This window comes from Grampus griseus, assembly GCF_964374135.1.
Source record: "Grampus griseus genome assembly, chromosome: X".
NCBI lineage: Eukaryota > Metazoa > Chordata > Mammalia > Artiodactyla > Delphinidae > Grampus > Grampus griseus.
In genome coordinates this window covers 61,062,965-61,081,397 of record NC_138999.1, presented here as the reverse complement: position 1 = coordinate 61,081,397, position 18,433 = coordinate 61,062,965, and the positions used below count along the sequence as shown (strand labels likewise).

The 18,433-nt window shown below is 47.5% G+C and overlaps 1 protein-coding gene across 4 annotated transcripts; it reads left to right on the top strand.

The window, feature by feature from the left end:
* The first annotated feature begins 889 nt into the window (after positions 1-889).
* Positions 890-6,324, top strand: CITED1 (Cbp/p300 interacting transactivator with Glu/Asp rich carboxy-terminal domain 1). Of its 4 annotated transcripts, XM_082681927.1 has the most exons (4): positions 1,130-1,183; positions 1,533-1,551; positions 5,005-5,129; positions 5,722-6,324. In XM_082681927.1, the coding sequence occupies exons 3-4, from the start codon at positions 5,070-5,072 to the stop codon at positions 6,247-6,249; spliced, it is 588 nt and encodes a 195-aa protein (XP_082538053.1). In that variant the 5' UTR covers positions 1,130-1,183; positions 1,533-1,551; positions 5,005-5,069; the 3' UTR covers positions 6,250-6,324. The 4 variants fall into 4 exon arrangements, with proteins under 4 accessions (XP_082538052.1, XP_082538053.1, XP_082538054.1 ...); XM_082681926.1 differs by lacking the exons at positions 1,130-1,183; positions 1,533-1,551 and adding an exon at positions 890-1,009; XM_082681928.1 differs by lacking the exon at positions 1,533-1,551 and having other exon boundaries at positions 1,136-1,177.
* The last annotated feature ends 12,109 nt before the right edge of the window (positions 6,325-18,433 follow it).

Sequence of the window (18,433 nt, the reverse complement as noted above, 5' to 3'; positions counted from 1 at the left end):
ATAATGATAATAAAATAACCTGGCATACTGGGAACGCAGGAGTCGTCCCCGCGAGCCCCGGGGCAAGCTCTTCATACCCTGCTGCCTGCTCTTGGCCTTTCGGCTGTGCCTCGTGAGCTGCACCTGGCCCCACGATCCGTGACTTATCTCCACGTCGCAACCCGCCAGCCTCCTTCAGCCCTGGATAACCACAAGAGAGAATCCCTTGAACCCAATCCCAGCTCAGGTCTTCGAAGGAAGCCACCGCTGCGGGACGGATAGGCCCTCCAAGAAGCTCTGCCTGGAATCTGGCGACTTTAAGGAGAAAGGGACCCCCAGCCTCGGCCCTTCAACCAGGGAGATGGTGCAGCCCAAAGGGAGCAGACAGACTCCGAGAAAGCCCTGCAGAAAACCCAAATCGTGCCCCTTGGACCCCGTCCCTTGTTCGTCCTCCTCCCCCAGGTCATTTCCTGAGCCCATAGCTCTCCCCCCAACTCCCTGAAGCCCGCTCTGACCACCCTCTAGATTTAGGTCAGAAAACAGACACTAACAGCTCTCCCTCGCCTCAGCGAAATTACTAAGTGGAATTTATTGGGCAAGTCCATGCAGGGCGGTGGGGAGAGACTGTGCCCGGGGCCCGGGCCCCCGCCCGCTTTAGAAGCGCAGGCGTCGGCCGGGGGCTCGGGGCTCGGGGCGACCACGTCCTGGGCCCGCCAGCCGCACCCCGGGAGCCGTGGCCGGTCCCCGGCGCCGCCGGGCCCGCGGAGCCGCTCGGACTCCGTTCCCCAGCCGGCCCTTCGCTTTCACACGATCCGCGGTGACTGCACCAGCTCGAGCGCCTTTAAAGGGCCACACACGCCAGCCGCCGCTATAAAATGTTCCCAGCGGCACAGCTGCAGAAGGGGCACCGCTGAGCTGCCGAGAAGAGGCTCGCTCCGCCCGGCTGCCCGCCCACAGCCCGCCGGAGAAGGGTCGTTCCTGGCGAGGAGGAAGAGGGCTGAGGAAGGCGCAGCACCCGCTCTGGCCCTCGGTGAGTATCCAGTTCAGATTTTGCCACCAACTCGCCCACGAGCCAGGACATGTGCTAATAATGCCCTAAGCCGGTTATAAAGACGTGGAAATTGGGAGGGGGGAGAGAAAAAGGGGGGAAAGGGTCTGTCCTTCCTGGGATTCCTAGCCGAGGCCAGCCTGCTCCCGTGTGCGTGTGCGTCAGGGCTCTCCGGGCGGCAATGGGGGCTTGAGACCCGGTTCCCCCGCGCCGGGAAGGGAGCGCGGTGGCTGCTACCGCCACCGCCACCGCCACCGCCCCGGAGTCAGGCGCCGAAGCTGCGGGCGGGCGGGCGGGCACGGGCGCGGGCCGGGGCTGCTTGGCGCGGCACGGTGAGGTGCGGCGGCGGCGCGGCGCGGTGGTGCGGGCTTTTCCCAGGCGCCCCGGGGTCGGGTGGCACTGAGCGCGACCGGCTCGCGGCGGCGGTGGCGGCGTGCGTGCCAGGGGCTGGGGGCTTCGCCGCTGCGCCCGCGGCTCACCAGGCTCCGCGCTTCCCTCTCTCCAGGGCAGGCGGCTTCGCGGAGGTAAGCCGGGCCGCCCGGTAGGGCGGTGGGCTGGGCGGCTGGGCCGGGGACTCCAGCGGAGCGGGCGCAGGGAGCGGGCGGGGGCCGGGCGGGCCGGGGGTCTTTGGGGGACTTGTTTTCTGTTTGAAAGCTGCTCTGCTGGGGGGGCGGAGGGGCCGCCGCCCGCCCGCCCGCCAGCCAGCGAACCGGCTCGCTCGCCAGCGCGCCCGCCTGCCGGCCGGCCGGGCCAAGCGCCCGCTTCTCCTGGGGAGACAGCAGCACCTTTTCTCCCCGCGCCCGCGCTTTCTCCAGCTTGGCTTCCACCGACTTTGCTAATCGCCCGGACCGCATGTGGACGCTCCGGCTCTGGGGCTGCACAAAGCTCAGGTTTCCTTCGGGGTCTGAAGGCGAGAGGGGCTTTTCGGACCGAGTTCAGCGGAATTGAGGGATGGAAGTTAGAGAATTTGGGCAACTTGCCTCTACTGCCTGGTCGACCTCTGCTCTCCCCCATACTCACGCCCCCCTCCCCCACGCACACACACGCACACACCCCTCTGCCTATAAACGCCGGCGGCGGGGCCGGGCCGCGCACGGAGTCCCTGCCTCGCCAAGCGCCGGACTTGGAGGCAGACAGACCTGGCTGCGAATCCCGGCTCCGCCACTTTCTAGCGCTGTGACCTTGGGCAAGTTACCGAACCTCTCCGAGCCTCTCACTCTTCTCGTAGCGGAGTGATAGCACTGACCACAGGCGACTTGGCTAGGGGGTAGGCTCAGCCCGCGGCCGCGTCGGGTGCTCTGCGGGCGCTCAGTAAGTGTTGGTGAGGCGCGGGAGTGGCCGCAGCCGGCGCCGGAGTGCGCCCCCGCGCGCGGTAGCACCGCGGGGCCCCAAACTCGCCGGGGAGGCCGAGACCCCGGGCCCCTCCCCGCCTGTCTATACTGTCTCCACGATCGGTTCCTGATACGGCACTCGCGGGATCGGACGCTCGGGGCCCTGGCGGCCTGGGTGCTCGCGGTCCACCGTGCAGGGATGCTCCCGGCCGCCCCCAGCTCCAGCGGCTCCACCTGGGATGTGGCGAGGAGGGCGGCCGAGCTGTCCGCAAACAACGGGCCTTTAGTTTTCAGGTGGCGAAACTGACTGGTCTGGTTAGAGCGCATCCAAGCCAAGCCGCAGTACTGTTTGGATTTTTAAATTTCTCCTGAGTAAGAAAATAGCAATCGAGATGGAGCCATCCGGTTGGTGCCATTTTAACTTTTGGTCCCCCAACAGGTCAAAGACGCGACCCCCCTACCTGCCTCTCCCTTCTCTCTTCTTCCTCTCCCTTTCCCACCCTCATCTAGGCGATAGGGGGCTGCCGGCCCACGGGACGGTCTGTGAAGGAGGGCGGGCTGCGGGACCGGGAACTGGTGGCCCGGGCCCGCGAGGCACCCGCAGGAGACGAGGCACTTGTTGCTCTGGGTTGCCCAGCCGTCTCTCGCAGCTGTTTCGCAGTGGTCGGCTCGAGGCTTGGAGAGAGAGCTGGGACGTTTCTGTGCTGCCACGTTTTGCCTTCGAATGGGCTGGGTGGCAGAGGGGAGACGAAATCGGGGAAGCAGGGGCAAGGATTCCGATCGAGATGCGGTTGCCTCTTCAGACGGATACAACAACACTTACTGAGCGCCTATGGAGCACAGACCCAGGCCGGGGGTCGGGGCTGGTGGAGGGGGAAGCGGCGATGGGAGGCAACAGATCTGAATGGAAACAGGGTCCTGCCTAGGGGAGCTCACAGCCTGAAGGGGGAGACGTGGTAAAATGGTCTTCCCCAGGAACTGATATCAGAACAGAGATACTTTTCTCTTGCACTCCCTCTCTCTTTTTTCCTTTTTCTTTTTTTCCTCCTCTTTCTGTTTCTTTTTGTTGTTGCTGCTGTTTGTTTGTTTTTTTCTTATGCACATTCGGGTACTTGGTAGCATAAAGAAAGAAGAAAGGCTGGATAGGAACAGGAAAGGATGGACAGCCACCCCCCTCCCGACATTTTTCTTAGGACATGAAAATTGCTTGATACTGAAGGTGCTGGGCTCTTGAAGACGACATGGATTAGATTCCTTGTCTTGTAATCACTGGCTTGAAATATTCTCTGGTTGCCTCAGAGAAGAAACAGGGCTCCAATCAAGCAGTGGTGGCAGACCCAGCAACAGATTGTTTTCTTGTGTTTTCTGCCCCCCTTCCTTTTTCTATTTTTCTTGCCTCCCTCCCCTACAAGTAAGCGGTGCAGAGATGATAAAGAGGGGTAGTAAGTGCCCACTTTCTAGAAGGGTCTGAGCAGATTCTTAATGACCACTGGGGGAGGGAGGTGTCACAGAGAATTCTAGCCTTGTTAGAAAGATTAGAGACTTTTGAAGATGCTGAAGATTCTTTGGGCCAGGAGGTATTTATAAATGTGAAATTCTACATCTCTAATTCATCATGAAGGCTAGAATATATGGGGCTTTAAAAAAAAGCTTCTGGGAAAATAACTTTAGAGTCTTCAGAGATTGTTTATTATTATTATTTTCTGGTTTGGGGAGATTCTTTTCCCTTCATCCCCTTATCTTATCCCTTTGGCATTTGACCTAGGGGATCATTTCTTCAGGAGCCATTTGAATCATTCTAGGTATGATGGTTTGGCCAGCGGTCAGATGAGGCATGTGGGCACAGGAGTGCTGGCTCCTGCTCCCATAGCCACTGCCACCTGATGGGAAAGCTGTTGAACCTCTGTACCTCAGTTTCCCTCCGGGAAGAATTATGCCCACCTGTCACTACAGATGAGTGTGTCTGGGCTCAGAGCAGGTGTCCTGGGAAAACCAAGTGCTGCTGCCAGGTCTGTCTTGGAGGGGGCTTGTGGTGTGGAGGAAATTGAGACATCCCTAGCTGCTCTCTGGCTACTGCAGAGCCCCCAGACTACCCTGATCATCCCAGCTTCTCTCACACGAAACCATGGCTGAGGCAGGACTTTGGAGCCCCATGACATTTGCTTTGGGGACCTATTCCTTCTCTGGGTAGCAGCCCCCAGCTTTCTAGGTCTTCCTCGCCCTGACTCCTTCCTACTTTCTCCCAGTTCTGGTGGAGGCCTAAATGCCTCCAATCTGAATGCCTGTGGCCCTTTGAGACAGTGTGCTACTTACTCAGGGACATTGCTGTCCTCAGAATCAGGAAGAGTGCACTCCACTTGGGGCTCTGACATCACTGGCATGAGGAAACGGTCATATGTGTCCCCTCTTGGTGATGTGGGTAGCTGGCTGTCTGGGCAGCACCTGGCCAAATCTAGCACCTTTCCTGCCTCAGGCAAAAGTTCCAACTGGATCTCCTCCCTCTGCTCAGGTGGTCTCTGGTCTTGGGTCTAACCCGTCACCATCCTTGCCTTGTAGCTGTGTGGAGTGGCCCAGCTTTGGGCTTTGCTAGTACCTGCTTGGTCAATAAAGCCTTTGCCCTTATTACCTCTTCTCCCTCACATACAGCACAACAGCTCCAGCTGGCAGCATCACCTCCCACCAATTTATCCAACTTCTGCCAAGGCTCTGAAATGCCAACTATGTCGAGGCCTGCACTTGATGTCAAAGGTGGCACCTCACCTATGAAGGAGGTAACTTTTGCCATTTTACAGTCGGAGACACTGGAGCCGGAAAGACAACCAGGCCAGGGCCGGGGCCATGTGGTAGGCCCTCCTGGCTGGGGTATCTGGTGTCCTTTAGCAGACTGGAGACAGCAGGACTTTCTTGGGAGAGAATGAAAATAGCTTCTACTTAAACATGGTCACTTTGAACCCACTAGGGGTATTGAAAGATGGCAGAGAATGGAGAAGAGAAGCAGAATTCAAAAAAAACTGCTCCATTGTCTCAATGGATTAAAGTGAGGCTGAGAAGAGGGACAATGAGATCCCATTTGTAGAATGGCGAGCTGAAGGCAGAGTCAGGGGACGGAGACGAAAGCAGTGAACTCATTTAGGATGACGGGTGCCCAGCATGAGGACTTAGGCCTGAGCACAGTGCTTGGAGCCAAGGTGGCAGGAGGATACTTGAGCCTAACTCGAGCTAGGAAAGGAGCCTACCTTTCCGGGGGCCTTCTTGCTACTTCCCCACCACTAGCCCCTGATGAAGCACTTTTTGGGCCTGATGAATGGTGAGAAACAAAGCCTGGAGCAGGGGTACCATACTCTGCCTTTCTCTGTCTTCTAGGATGCCAACCCAGAGATGAGCTCTCTGGCCTACTCTAACCTGGCGGTGAAAGATCGCAAAGCAGTGGCCATCCTGCACTACCCCGGGGTAACCTCAAATGGAACCAAGGCCAATGGGGCTTCTGCTAGTTCCTCGGGATCTCCATCTCCAATAAGCTCTCCTACTGCCGCCCCTCCCACTAAACCCCCACCCTTCAACCTGAACCCCGCCCCTCACCTGCTGGCCAGTATGCAGCTGCAGAAACTTAATAGCCAGTATCATGGGATGGCCGCCGCCACTCCGGGCCAACCTGGAGAGGCAGGGCCCCTGCCAAACTGGGGCTTCGGGGCTCAGGCGGGAGGGGCGGGGTCACTCTCTCCTTCTGCTGGTGCCCAGAGCTCTGCCATCATCGATTCAGACCCGGTGGATGAGGAGGTGCTGATGTCACTGGTGGTGGAACTGGGACTGGACCGAGCCAATGAGCTTCCGGAGCTGTGGCTGGGACAGAATGAGTTTGACTTCACTGCAGACTTTCCATCTGGCTGCTGATGCCAACTGTTCCTAAAGATGGAGGAATAAAGCCACCAATTCTGTTGTAAATAAAAATAAAAGTTACTTACAAGAGATGGTCCAACTGGAGGTGCTCTTCATTGAGGTCTAATGGGGTGTGGCATGGTCTGACATTCTTTTAGCAATTCTGAGACCCATGGTGTGGTTGCCTGAGACCCATGGTGGGGTTGCTGGTGGATAGCTGGGAGGGAGCTGGGCTGGATGGGAGGAATGGGGAAGACCGAGGTGGGGTCGGGGGGTGGGGAGGGGAGGCTCCTCACTGAATTCCTGCTGCCACTGCCATCACCACTGCCATTATATCTCCAGGAGTCCAAGTACCTAGCCTCACTGCCTTAAGACCCCAGGAACACTGTCCTATTCGAGGTTGATGACAGGGGCTGGTTGGGAGCATTCTTGGAAGAAAGGCTGATCCAGACCCTTCTATAGCATCCTGGCCACTTGTGCATCCAAGTCTAAAGGGTTGCCCTAGCCACGTGGCACATGCTTCACCAACTCTAAAAGGCACCCCCACCCCATCTCTAGAACCAATCCAGATGATGCAGTAAGGCCACTCCTTGCCTTTTTGCCCTTGGGCAATAAGTATGACCCAAGAAGGATCCTATGACCTGGGAGCTCAGATTTCTCTGGAAAATTGCAAAAGCTACAGACCGTTAAACTGAGATTTTAGATGCCTTCAAGTCCTTCAGACAGTTGCTCAAGCCCCACCTCCATGCCTGGGACATGTGTCCCCTAACTCTGGCCCACACTGTATGGGGACAGCCCATTTCTCTGAGCTGGCCTCCATTTTAGGGACATAGATCGGAGCTGGGCTCGACAAGGTCAACATTTGGGGATATATCTGTTGCCCTTAGATTAACTGCTGAGGAGGCAGTAGCTTTAGAAGCATGCCAAGTGACAGGACGGCAGCATTGAACTGGATCCCAGCCTTGAGGTGGAAGGGGGCAGGTGGGGGCATGGGGCTGGTGTGGAATCCAGCCCTGTCCTCATTGACACAACCGAAGAGCCTAGAGGCTCCTCTACCCACATTTCAGACTCCCAGAGACATTCTTCCTTGGACACTGTGAAAACTAATCAGCTTTTCAGGACTAGCATGGGGCCTGTCCCCTAGAAAATGCTTTCGAAGGAGCCCACCGAAAGAGGCAAGGCATTGGATTGAGCATTCCCTGAGCATCTGCTCTGGGCCAGGCACTCTGCTAAGTATCAGGAGCATAAATTAAGGTTTGTACCATTGAGGGAGTCCCCCATCTAGAAGGAGGAAGGCATCAACAAATTACAATAAAACAGTATTTCCTATAACACAGGCGGAAGGTCCTATTCGATCCCAGAAAAGGAAACAGCTCCATCTGCCTGGGAAGTCTGGGGAAAGCTTCCTGGTATTGAACTGGTTCATTTGTTTGTTTTGATATCTCACAAGTAATAAATACATGATCCAATCTCTTTGTGAAAAGTAGAAACTCTACAGATAAAGCGAAAATACCCTTTGACCAGCTCTCTCCCTCAATCCTGATCGCCTCTTGCCCTCCACTGAGGTAGCAACTGTTTATCTGTTTGTGGTGCATCCTCGCTGGCCTTGCTCTGTGCCTTTACACAAAGACTTATCTACCCACAAAAACAATTGGGTTTAAAAACAAGACCAGAGTCAGCCAAAGAAAGAATGAGTGAGGGGTAAAGCTGTTATGTAAGTGCATGTTCATGAAAGGGTCTGTACTAGCTACACAACTGGAGCTTAGCAAGCAGGGTCATAGGGCTGGGACGGGGTGTGAGAGGAGGGGACTAGAAAGAAGTTTGCAAGAGGCTGGGCTCAAAGGGCCTTCTAGGCCAAGCTGGGAGTGCGCCTTTATCCTTGGTACCACCAGCCCTGTGGCTTGTGGAGCCTCTCTGGAAATTTGCAGGAAAGCAAAGAATTAACCAACTTTGATTTTTAGAATGATCCTGCTGAAGGTGTATGGTTAGATTTGTCTAAGGCTGTGAACAGGAAGACATGGGGTCCTAAGGGATCTGGGGAGGCAGGGTGAGCGTGTAGGGTGGTAATCGTTTATTGCTGGAGAAGGGGCATGATGGGGGGGGGCGGACATCACAGAGTACAGTTGGGGGAAGGCAAGGAAGCCTCTGCCCCTGCCCCACCATTTCATGTTCAGGCCTCTCACAACAAGACCAGGCACGTTCATTAGGTCTCCAGGAAATTCCTGAGCCAACTCCAAGCCTCACCCTGGGCCAGGTCCTAGGGGCTAGGAAGCAAGGTTCCCAGATACACACAGGTAAGGAACGTTGCCTACCCACAAGGAGCTTGTAGCCTGGGAGCAGGTGAGGATGTGTAAGCAAGAGTGCCTCCTAGAGGCCAGGAGCTGTGCTGCTCCCTGGGGACAAATGTGGGGGACCCTGTTCCAGCTCTCAAGGAACTCACAGTCCAGTGGCAGAGACAGCCATGGTCTCGAAGGATACATTGTATTTCCATAAGGCAGCAATTGTGTTAGGGGACTGAGGGGAGGGCATGGCCTTCAGGCACAGGGAACAACTAGAGCACAAACTAAAAGATAAATCAGGACATGGTGTAAACCAGAACCAACCGTCAGGAAGCCCATGGCTTTTTCAAGGAAGGGCAGAAAGTGCAGCAGCTTGACTTCCTTGAAGGGCAGAAGGCTGAGAGAAGGTAAGTTAGGATCAGATTTTGCAGTTGCTTCTACTTTATTCCACAAGCAAGGGGAGTATCATTCCACAAACGTGGACTGAGCACCTACTATATACCAGGCATGCACAAAGCATCTGGGCATAGGCGACGAGCACATTGCCCTTGCTCTCATGAAGCTTGAAGTTTAGCAAGGAGATCAACAACAGTCAAATAATCATGCAGATCATTAAAACCATAAATCCTGAGAAGTGACAGGAACAAAAGGTATAGGTGCTATGAAAGAGTGCAATGGGGAATTTAATTTCTTTTTAAAAAAATTTTTTTGAAATATAGTTGATTTACAATGTGTTAATTTCAGTTGTACAGCAAAGTGATTCAGTTACATATGTAACTTTTTCAGATTCTTTTCCGCTATAGGTTATTACAAGATACTGAGTATAGTTCCCTGTGCTATACAGTAGGTCCTTGTTGGTTACCCATTTTATACATAGTACTGTGTATATGTTAATCCCAAACTCCTAATTTATCCCTCCCACCCCTTTCCCCTTTGTTAACCCTAAGTTTGTTTTGTATGTCTGTGGGTCTGTTTCTGTTTTGTATATACATTCATTTGTATCATATTTTTTTAGATTCTACATATAAGCGATATCATACGATATTTGTCTTTCCTTGTCTGACTTACTTCACTTAGTATAATAATCTCTAGATCCATCCATGTTGCTGCAAATGGGGGACTTAATTTCAATTGCAGTATCCAAGAGGGCTTCCGAAGATTTTGAATAAAGGAGTGTTGTGGTCAGAGCTTGCATGAGGAAAATGAATCAGGCTACAGTGTGCATGAAAGATTGGAATTATGGTGATGCTAGAAAGCTGTTACAATGGTCCAGGCAAAAAATAACAAAGACAGGAAATTAGTCTATGATGAAAAAGTAGCATTTCAATGGGAAGTTGTTGTTCAATGATTAGAGAGCTTCACTTTTGATTTTTTTTGGGGGGGGGGGCTGTGTTGGGTCTTTGTTGCTGCGCAAGGGCTTTCTCTAGTTGTGGCGAGCAGGGGCTACTCTTCATTGCAGCACATGGCCTTTTCATTGCAGTGGCTTCTCTCGTTGCGGAGCACGGGATCTAGGCGTATGGGCCCAGTAGTTGTGGCGCACGGGCTCAGTTGCTCCGTGCCATGTGGGACCTTCCGGGGCCAGGGCTCAAACCTGTGTCCCCTGCATTGGCAGGTGGATTCTTAACCACTGCACCATCGGGGAAGTCCCTAGAGGTTCACTTTTGTAAGATAAAAAAGTTCTAGAACTCTGTTGCACAACAATGTGATAACACTACTGAACTACACACTTAAAAGTGGTTAAGATGGGAATTCCCTAGCGGTCCAGTGGTTAAGACTTGGCATTTTCATTGCTGTGGGCCCAGGTTTGATCCCCAGTCGGGGAACTAAGATCCTGCAAGCTGCGCAGTGCAGCCAAAAAAAAAACCAAAAGGTTAAGATGGTCAATCCTTTATGTGTTTTTTTACCACAATTTTTAAGTTAGCATTTCAAAGTAGAGAGGAAATGAGGAACTATTCAATAAATGCTTTGGGATGACTGGATGCACTAGCTCATACTGGACACCAAAATTATTTCCAGATGGACCAAAGATTTAAAAATAAAAAATGAGGGACTTCCCTGGTGGTCCAGTGGCTAAGACTCCACGCTCCCAATGCAGGGGGCCCCGGGCTCGATCCCTGGTCAGGGAACTAGATCTCACATGCCACAGCTAAGGGTTTACATGCCAGCCACTAAAGATAATGCATGCCACAACTAAAGATTCCAGTTGCCGCAACTAAAAGATCCTTCATGCCGCAACTAAAATAATGATCTTGCATGCCACAAGGAAGACCCCACACACGGCAATGAAGATCCCGCGTGCTGCAACTAAGACCCGGCATGGCCAAATAAATAAATATATATTTTTTAAAAAATGAAACCATAAAAGTACTAGAAGAAAATATGAGGGGATTTAAAAAGAAAATCTTGATATGAGGAGACCTTTCCAAGAATGACACAAAACCCTACATCGAAAAAAAAAGTTTATGGCAAAAAAAAAGAAACAAAAAAAAGTTAAAATCAAAAGGCAAGTGACAGGCTTGAGAAAATATATGCAACTCATAATGAATATGAAAACAACTCTTACAAAGCAAGACGTCAAAGACCTTCAACCCAATATAAAAATGAGCAAATAATAGCAAATAATAGCAAAGTGAAATACAGAAAAAGAAATTTAAATGACTTTAAAACTTATCAAAAGATGCTCAAATTCACTCATACTAAAAGAAATGTATTTTAAAACTACACTAGGGGACTTCTGGTTCCAGAGCAAGATGATGTAGACTCACTTTTCTCTGTTCCTCTTCTTCAAATAGAACTGTACATGCTAGAAATTATTCAACAGACAATGACGAAAAGGCTCTGAAAGCAGGAAAGCAGGCTAGAAACTTCAGGACTTGAGGAATGACAACATGGTGAGTTTCCTCAGTTGTTTTTTTAATCTTCCACATACTGGGTGCCAAAGAGGCCTGCAATGGCAAACCACCAACAGCAACCCCCCCCCCACAAACACACACACACACGCACACACACACACACACACACACACACACAGGAATTGGGAAAGGAGAAGCCCAACAGAGACCTAGTTGGGGGACCTAAGCTCTGCTCCACAACCAGAGCTCCAGGTGGTGGTCTGATCTGCTTGCAGCAGCAAAGCTTTGGACTGTCTCAGTCCCCACTCCAGAACTGGGAAACCAGCAGGAAGCCTGATTTACGTGCAGTGGTAGCAGTAGCCCTGTATCTTCCTACCCTCCACTGAATCAGTGGCATAAGGAGACGCAGGTACAGTGGCTTCAGCAACTTCCTCTTCCCTCAGAAGATCACCCAGCAAAAACAAGCAGCTCAGGGAAGTGCCTTCTGCCACTGCAGATAGCACCAGCAAGGATGGAGCAGGAGCCCCACAGACAACAGAAGAATGAAGCAGACAAAAATAGCATTGCAAGGGCTTGGAAAACTAAACTGTCACTTGAACTACAACCCACAGAAGTAGACTAAAACGTACATACTAAACCTAAACAGGTAACTGCCTACTAAAATAGAAGATTGAAATGGGATCAAGAGTCTCCTAACATAACCAAAATGTTCAGGATACAATAGAAAGTCACTCATCATAGCAAAAGACAGGAAAACCACAATTCGAATGAGAAAAGACAATCAACTGACACCAATACCAAGATGAATCAGATGTTGGCATTACCTGACAAGGATTTTAAGGCAGCCATCATAAAACTCACTGGATAGACTCAATAATGGAGTGGAAATGACAGATGGTAGAATCAGTGACCTTGAAGACAGATCAATAGAACTTAGTCAATCTGAACCCACTAAAACAGCAGTAAGCTATGATAAGTTATGTGTGTTTATGATACTACCTAGAGCAAGTACTAAGAAAACTAAACAAAGCACTATACAGATTCAGAATCATTATAAGTAAATCCAAATAGAACTCTAAACTATGTTCAAGTAACTCACAGGAATGCAAGCAAAAATAAACAAAAGATATTGTAAGTCAACTACACTTCAATTTAATAAATAAATTACTTGAATAAACAAAAGAATGAGACACGGAAAACAAAATGTCTGACTTAAGCCCTGACATACCAATAATCACTTAAATGTAAGTAGACTAAATATACCAATTAAGAGAAAGAGAAAAGTAGAGTGGAAAACCACACCATCCCACAACCCAACTATATGCTGTCTAGAAGAAACATAGCAACATATGTAGGTTGAAAGTAAAAGGATGGGGCTTCCCTGGTGGCGCAGTGGTTGAGAGTCCGCCTGCCGATGCAGGGGACGCGGGTTCGTGCCCCGGTCTGGGAAGATCCCACATGCCGCCGAGCGGCTGGGCCCGTGAGCCATGGCCGCTGAGCCTGCACGTCCGGAGCCTGTGCTCCACAACAGGAGAGGCCACAACAGTAAGAGGCCCGCGTACTGCAAAAAAAAAAAAAAAGTAAAAGGATGAAAAACAAGATATATCACGCAAACATTAATTTTTTTTGGCTGCACGGCTTGTGGGATCTTAGCTCCCCACCCAGGGATTGAACCCGGACACTCGGCAGTGAGAACATGAAGTCCTAACCACTGGACTGCCAGGGAATTCCCAACATTAATTTTTTAAAAAGCAGAAGTGGCTATATTAATATCATATAAAGTAGACTTCAGGGCAAAGAAAATTACTAAGGACAAAGAGAGACACTACGTTATGTTAAATGGGTCAATCCACCAAGAAGACATAGGAATCCTAAATGTGTATGCACTGGCAACAAAGCTTCAAAATACATGAAGCAAAAACTGGGAGCTCTGCAATGCAAGAGACAGATCTGCAACTAGAGTATGTTCTCCAGCTACAGTGGACTCAATCTAGAAATCAATAACAAAGATAACAAAATCTCCAAACACATGGAAACTAAACAACGTACTTCTAAATAATCTATGGGTCAAAAAGGAAGTCTCAAAGGAAAATTTTAAAAGACGTATTGAGCTGAATGAAAATGAGAATATGACATATCAAGATTTGTGGAGGGACTTCCCTGGTGGTGTAGCGTTTAAGAATCCACCTGCCAATGCCGGGGACACGGGTTCAAGCCCTGGTCTGGGAAGATCCCACATGCCGCAGAGCAACTGAGGCTGTGCACCGCAACTACTGAGCCTGCATGCCACAACTACTGAAGCCCGTGTGCCTAGAGCCCATGCTCCACAACAAGAGAAGCCACCACAATGAGAAGCCCATGCACCGCAACGAAGAGTAGCCCCCACTTGCCGCAACTAGAGAAAGCCTGCGTGCAGCAACGAAGACCCAACACAGCCAAAAAATAAATAAATAAATTTATATAAAAAATAAAAATTTGTGGAGTGTAGCTAAAGCCAAGAGGGAAATTTATAACACTAAATGCTTGCATTAGAAAAAGAGGGAAGGTTTCAAACCAATAGTCTATTCTTATCTCAAGAACCAAGAAAAAGTAGAGCAAAATAAACCCAAACCAAGCAAAAGAAGGAAATAATAAAGTTAAGAGAAGAAATCAATGAAATTGAAAATGGAAAAACAATGGAGAAAATCAATGAAACAAAAAGCTAGTTCTTCAGAAAAAAAATCAATAAAATTGACAAACCTCTAGCAAGACTGACACAAATAAAAAGAGAGAAAACATAAATTACCAATATCAGGAATGAAACAGGGGCTATCACTGCTGATTCTGAAGCTATTAAAGGGATAATAAGGGAATACTACAAACAACTTCATGCTCATGAATTCAATGTAGAAGAAAAGGACTAATTCCTCAAAACCCAAAGCTACCAAAACTTGACCAAGATGAAATAGATAATCTTAATAGTCCTAGAACCACTAAAGAGATTGCATTTGATTAATTAAAGAGCTCCTGGAAAAGAAATCTCTAGACCCAGATTTTTTTCACTGAACAACTTTATGAAATATTCAAAGAAGAATTAACACCAATTTTACACAATGTCTTCCAGAAAATAAGAGGAGGAAATACCTCCCAAGTACTACCATGATCCCAAAACCAGACAAGGACAACACACACAAGAAGAAAACTGCAGACCAATATCTCTCCTGAACTTAGTTGCAAAATTTCTAAACAAAAATTTAACAAATCCAATCCAATAATATATAAAAAATATAATACACCATGACCAAGTGAGACTTATTCCAGGTAAGCAAGGTTGGTTCATCATTCAAAATTCAATCAATGTAATTTACCATATCAGCAGACTAAAGAAGAAAAAACATATGACCATATCAGTTAATGCAGAAAAAGCATTTGACAAAATCCAACACCAAATCATGATTTAAAAAGAGAAAATTACCTCTCAGTACACTAGGAATAGAGTAGAATTTTCTCAACCTCATAAAGAGCATCTCATAAAAAAACATAAAAACCCTACAGCTAGCATTATACTTAACGGAGAAAAACTAAATGATTTCTCTCTAAGATCAGGAACAAGACAAGGATATACATTCATCGTTCTTATTCAACATAACACTGGAAGTAAGGCAAGTGCAGTTAAGCAAGAAAAAGAAATAAAAAGCATACAGATAGAAAGAAGGAAAGAAAGAAAACAGAAAGGAAGAAAGAAAGAAAAAATTTCCCTATTTGCTAATGGTATGATTGGCTATGTAGAGAATCCCAAGCAATCTACAAAAACACTCCTAGAACTAATAAGTGAGTTCAGCAAGCTCAAAAGATACAAGATCAACACAAAAAAGGCAACTGCATTTTTATATATTAGTGATGAACACATGGAAGCCGAAATTTAGGGCGTGACAGTACCATTTACAATTACTATCTACTATGTATGAAACCTGGTCAGGATCTGTATGCTGAAAATTAAAATATATTGGTGAAAGAAATCAAAGAAGATCTAAATAGGTTTACAAATTTCATGCAATTTCTATCAAAATCTCAGCAAGTTTTTTTTTTGTAGTATTTTTTCATACTTATCCCAAAATTTATAGAGAAAGGCAAAGGAACTAGAGCGGCTAAAACAATTTTGTTAAAGAAGAATAAAGTGGGGAATTTTCCGGCAGTCCAGTGGTTGGGACTCCGCCCTTTCACTGCCGAGGGCCCGGGTTTGATCCCTGGTTGGGGAGCTAGGATCCCACAAGCCGCGCGGTGCGGCCAAAAGAATAATAACAACAATAATAATAATTAAAGAAGAAGAAAGTGGGAAGAATCACTTTAATCGATGTTAAGACTTACTATATAGCTACAGTAATTAAGACAGTGTGATACTGGTGGAAAGAGAGACACATAGAAAGATCAATAGAACAGAATAGAGAACCCAGAAATAGACTCACACAAATATAACCAAATGATTTTTGACAAAGGTGCAAAAGCAGTTGAAAGGAGGAGGGATAGCCTTTTCAAAGAATGCTGCTGGAGCAATTGGATATCATATAAAAAAATTAACTCAAGTTGGTAACTGATTAGATTGTAAAACATACTGCACAATTTTAGGAAAAAAAACATAGAAAATAATCCTCAAAACTTAAGGTTAGGTGAAGAATTCTTACTTGACACCAAAAGCACAATCCATAAAAGGAAAAATTGATAATTTCAATCTTGCCCAAAGTAAAAACTTTTGCTCTGTGAAATCTATGTGAAGAGGATGAAAAGACAAGCTATAGACTGGGAGAATATACCTCTAAACCACTTTTGACAAATGACTAGCACCTAGACTACATAAAGCACCCTCAAAATTAGCATATGTAAAGAATCCCCCAAATTTGACAATAAAAAAACAAACAATCCAATTAGAAAATGGGCAAAAGACTTGCACAGATATTTCACTGAAGAGGATATACAGATGGCAAATAAGCACACGAAAAGATGTTCAGTATCAGCCATTAAGGAAATGTAAATTAAAACTACAGAAATATAGATCAATGGAACAGGATAGAAAGCCCAGAGGTAAACCCACGCACATATGGTCACCTTATCTTTGATAAAGGAGGCAGGAATGTACAGTGGAGAAAGGATGGCCCCTTCAATAAATGTTGTTGGGAAAACTGGACAGGTACATGTAAAAGTATGAGATTAGATCACTCCCTAACAGCATACACAAAAGTAAACTCAAAATGGATTAAAGACCTAAATGTAAAGCCGGACACTATCAAACTCTTAGAGGAAAACACAGGCAGAACACTCTGTGACATAAATCACAGCAAGATCCTTTCTGACCCACCTCCTAGAATAAGGGAAATAAAAACAAAAATAAACAAGTGGAACCTAATGAAACATAAAAGCTTTTGCACAGCAAAGGAAACCATAAACAAAACGAAAAGACGACCCTCAGAATGGGAGAAGATATTTGCAAACGAATCAATGGACAAAGGATTAATCTCCAAAATATACAAGCAGCTCATGTAGCTCAATATGAAAAAACCAAACAACCCAATCCAAAAATGGGCAGAAGACCTAAACAGACATTTCTCCAAAGAAGATATACAGATTGCCAACAAACACAACAAAACAAAAACTAACAAAACAAACAAGGATGCTCAACATCACAAATCATTAGAGAAATGCAAATCAAAACTACAATGAGGTATCAACTTACACCGGTCAGAATGGCCATCATCAAAAAATCTACAAACAATAAATGCTGGAGAGGGTGTGGACAAAATGGAACCCTCTTGCACTGTTGGTGGGAATGTAAATTGATACAGCCACTATGGAGAACAGAATGGAGTTTCCTTAAAAAACTAAAAATAGAACTACCATATGACCCAGCAATCCCACTACTGGGCATATACCCTGAAAAAACTGTAATTCAAAAAAAGACATGTACCACAATATTCATTGCAGCACTATTTACAATAGCCAGGACATGGAACCTAAGTGTCCATCGACAGATGAGTGGATAAAGAAGATGTGGCACATATATACAATGGAATATTACTCAGCCATAAAAAGAGATGAAATTGAGTTATTTGTAGTGAGGTGGATGGACCTAGAGTCTGTCATACAGAGTGAAGTAAGTCAGAAAGAGAAAAATAAATACCGTATGCTAACACACATATGTGGAATCTAAAAAAGAAAAATAATGGTTCTCACGAACCTAGGAGCAGGACAGGAATAAAGACGCAGGCGTAGAGAATGGACTTGAGGGTACGGGGAGGGGGAAGGGTAAACTGGGACGAAGTGAAAGAGTGGCATAAACTTATATATACACTACCAAATGTAAAATAGATAGCCAGTGGGAAGCAGCCACATAGCACAGGGAGATCAGCTTGGTGCTTTGTGACCACCTAGAGGGGTGGGATAGGGAGGATGGGAGGGAGACACAAGAGGGAGGGGATATGGGGATATATGTATACGTATAACTGACTCACTTTGTTATACAGCAGAAACTAACACACCATTATAAAGCAATTATACTCCAATTAAGATGTTTTAAAAAAAACTACAATGAGATATTACTACTCACCTGTCAGAATGGTTAAAATAAAAATTAGTGGGCTTCCCTGGTGGCGCAGTGGTTAAGAGTCCACCTGCCAATGCAGGGGACACGGGTTCGAGCCCTGGTCCGGGAAGACCCCACATGCCACGGAGCAGCTAAGCCCGTGCGCCACAAGTACTGAAGGCCATGCACCTAGAGCTGGTGCTCTGCAACAAGAGAAGCCACGGCAGTGAGAAGCCCGTGCACCGCAATGAAGAGTAGCCCCCACTCACCACAACTAGAGAAAGCCCGCACACAGCAACGAAGACCCAACACAGCCAAAAGTAAAATAAATAAATTTATTTTAAAAATAAAATAAAAAATAAAAATTAGTGACAACCCCAGATGCTGAAAAGGATGCAGAGAAACTGGATCACTCACACATTGTTGGTGGGAATGTTAACTGGTACAGCCACTGTGACATAGAATATGGCAGGTTTGGGGGTTTTTTAAATTAATTAATTTATTTTTGGCTGCGT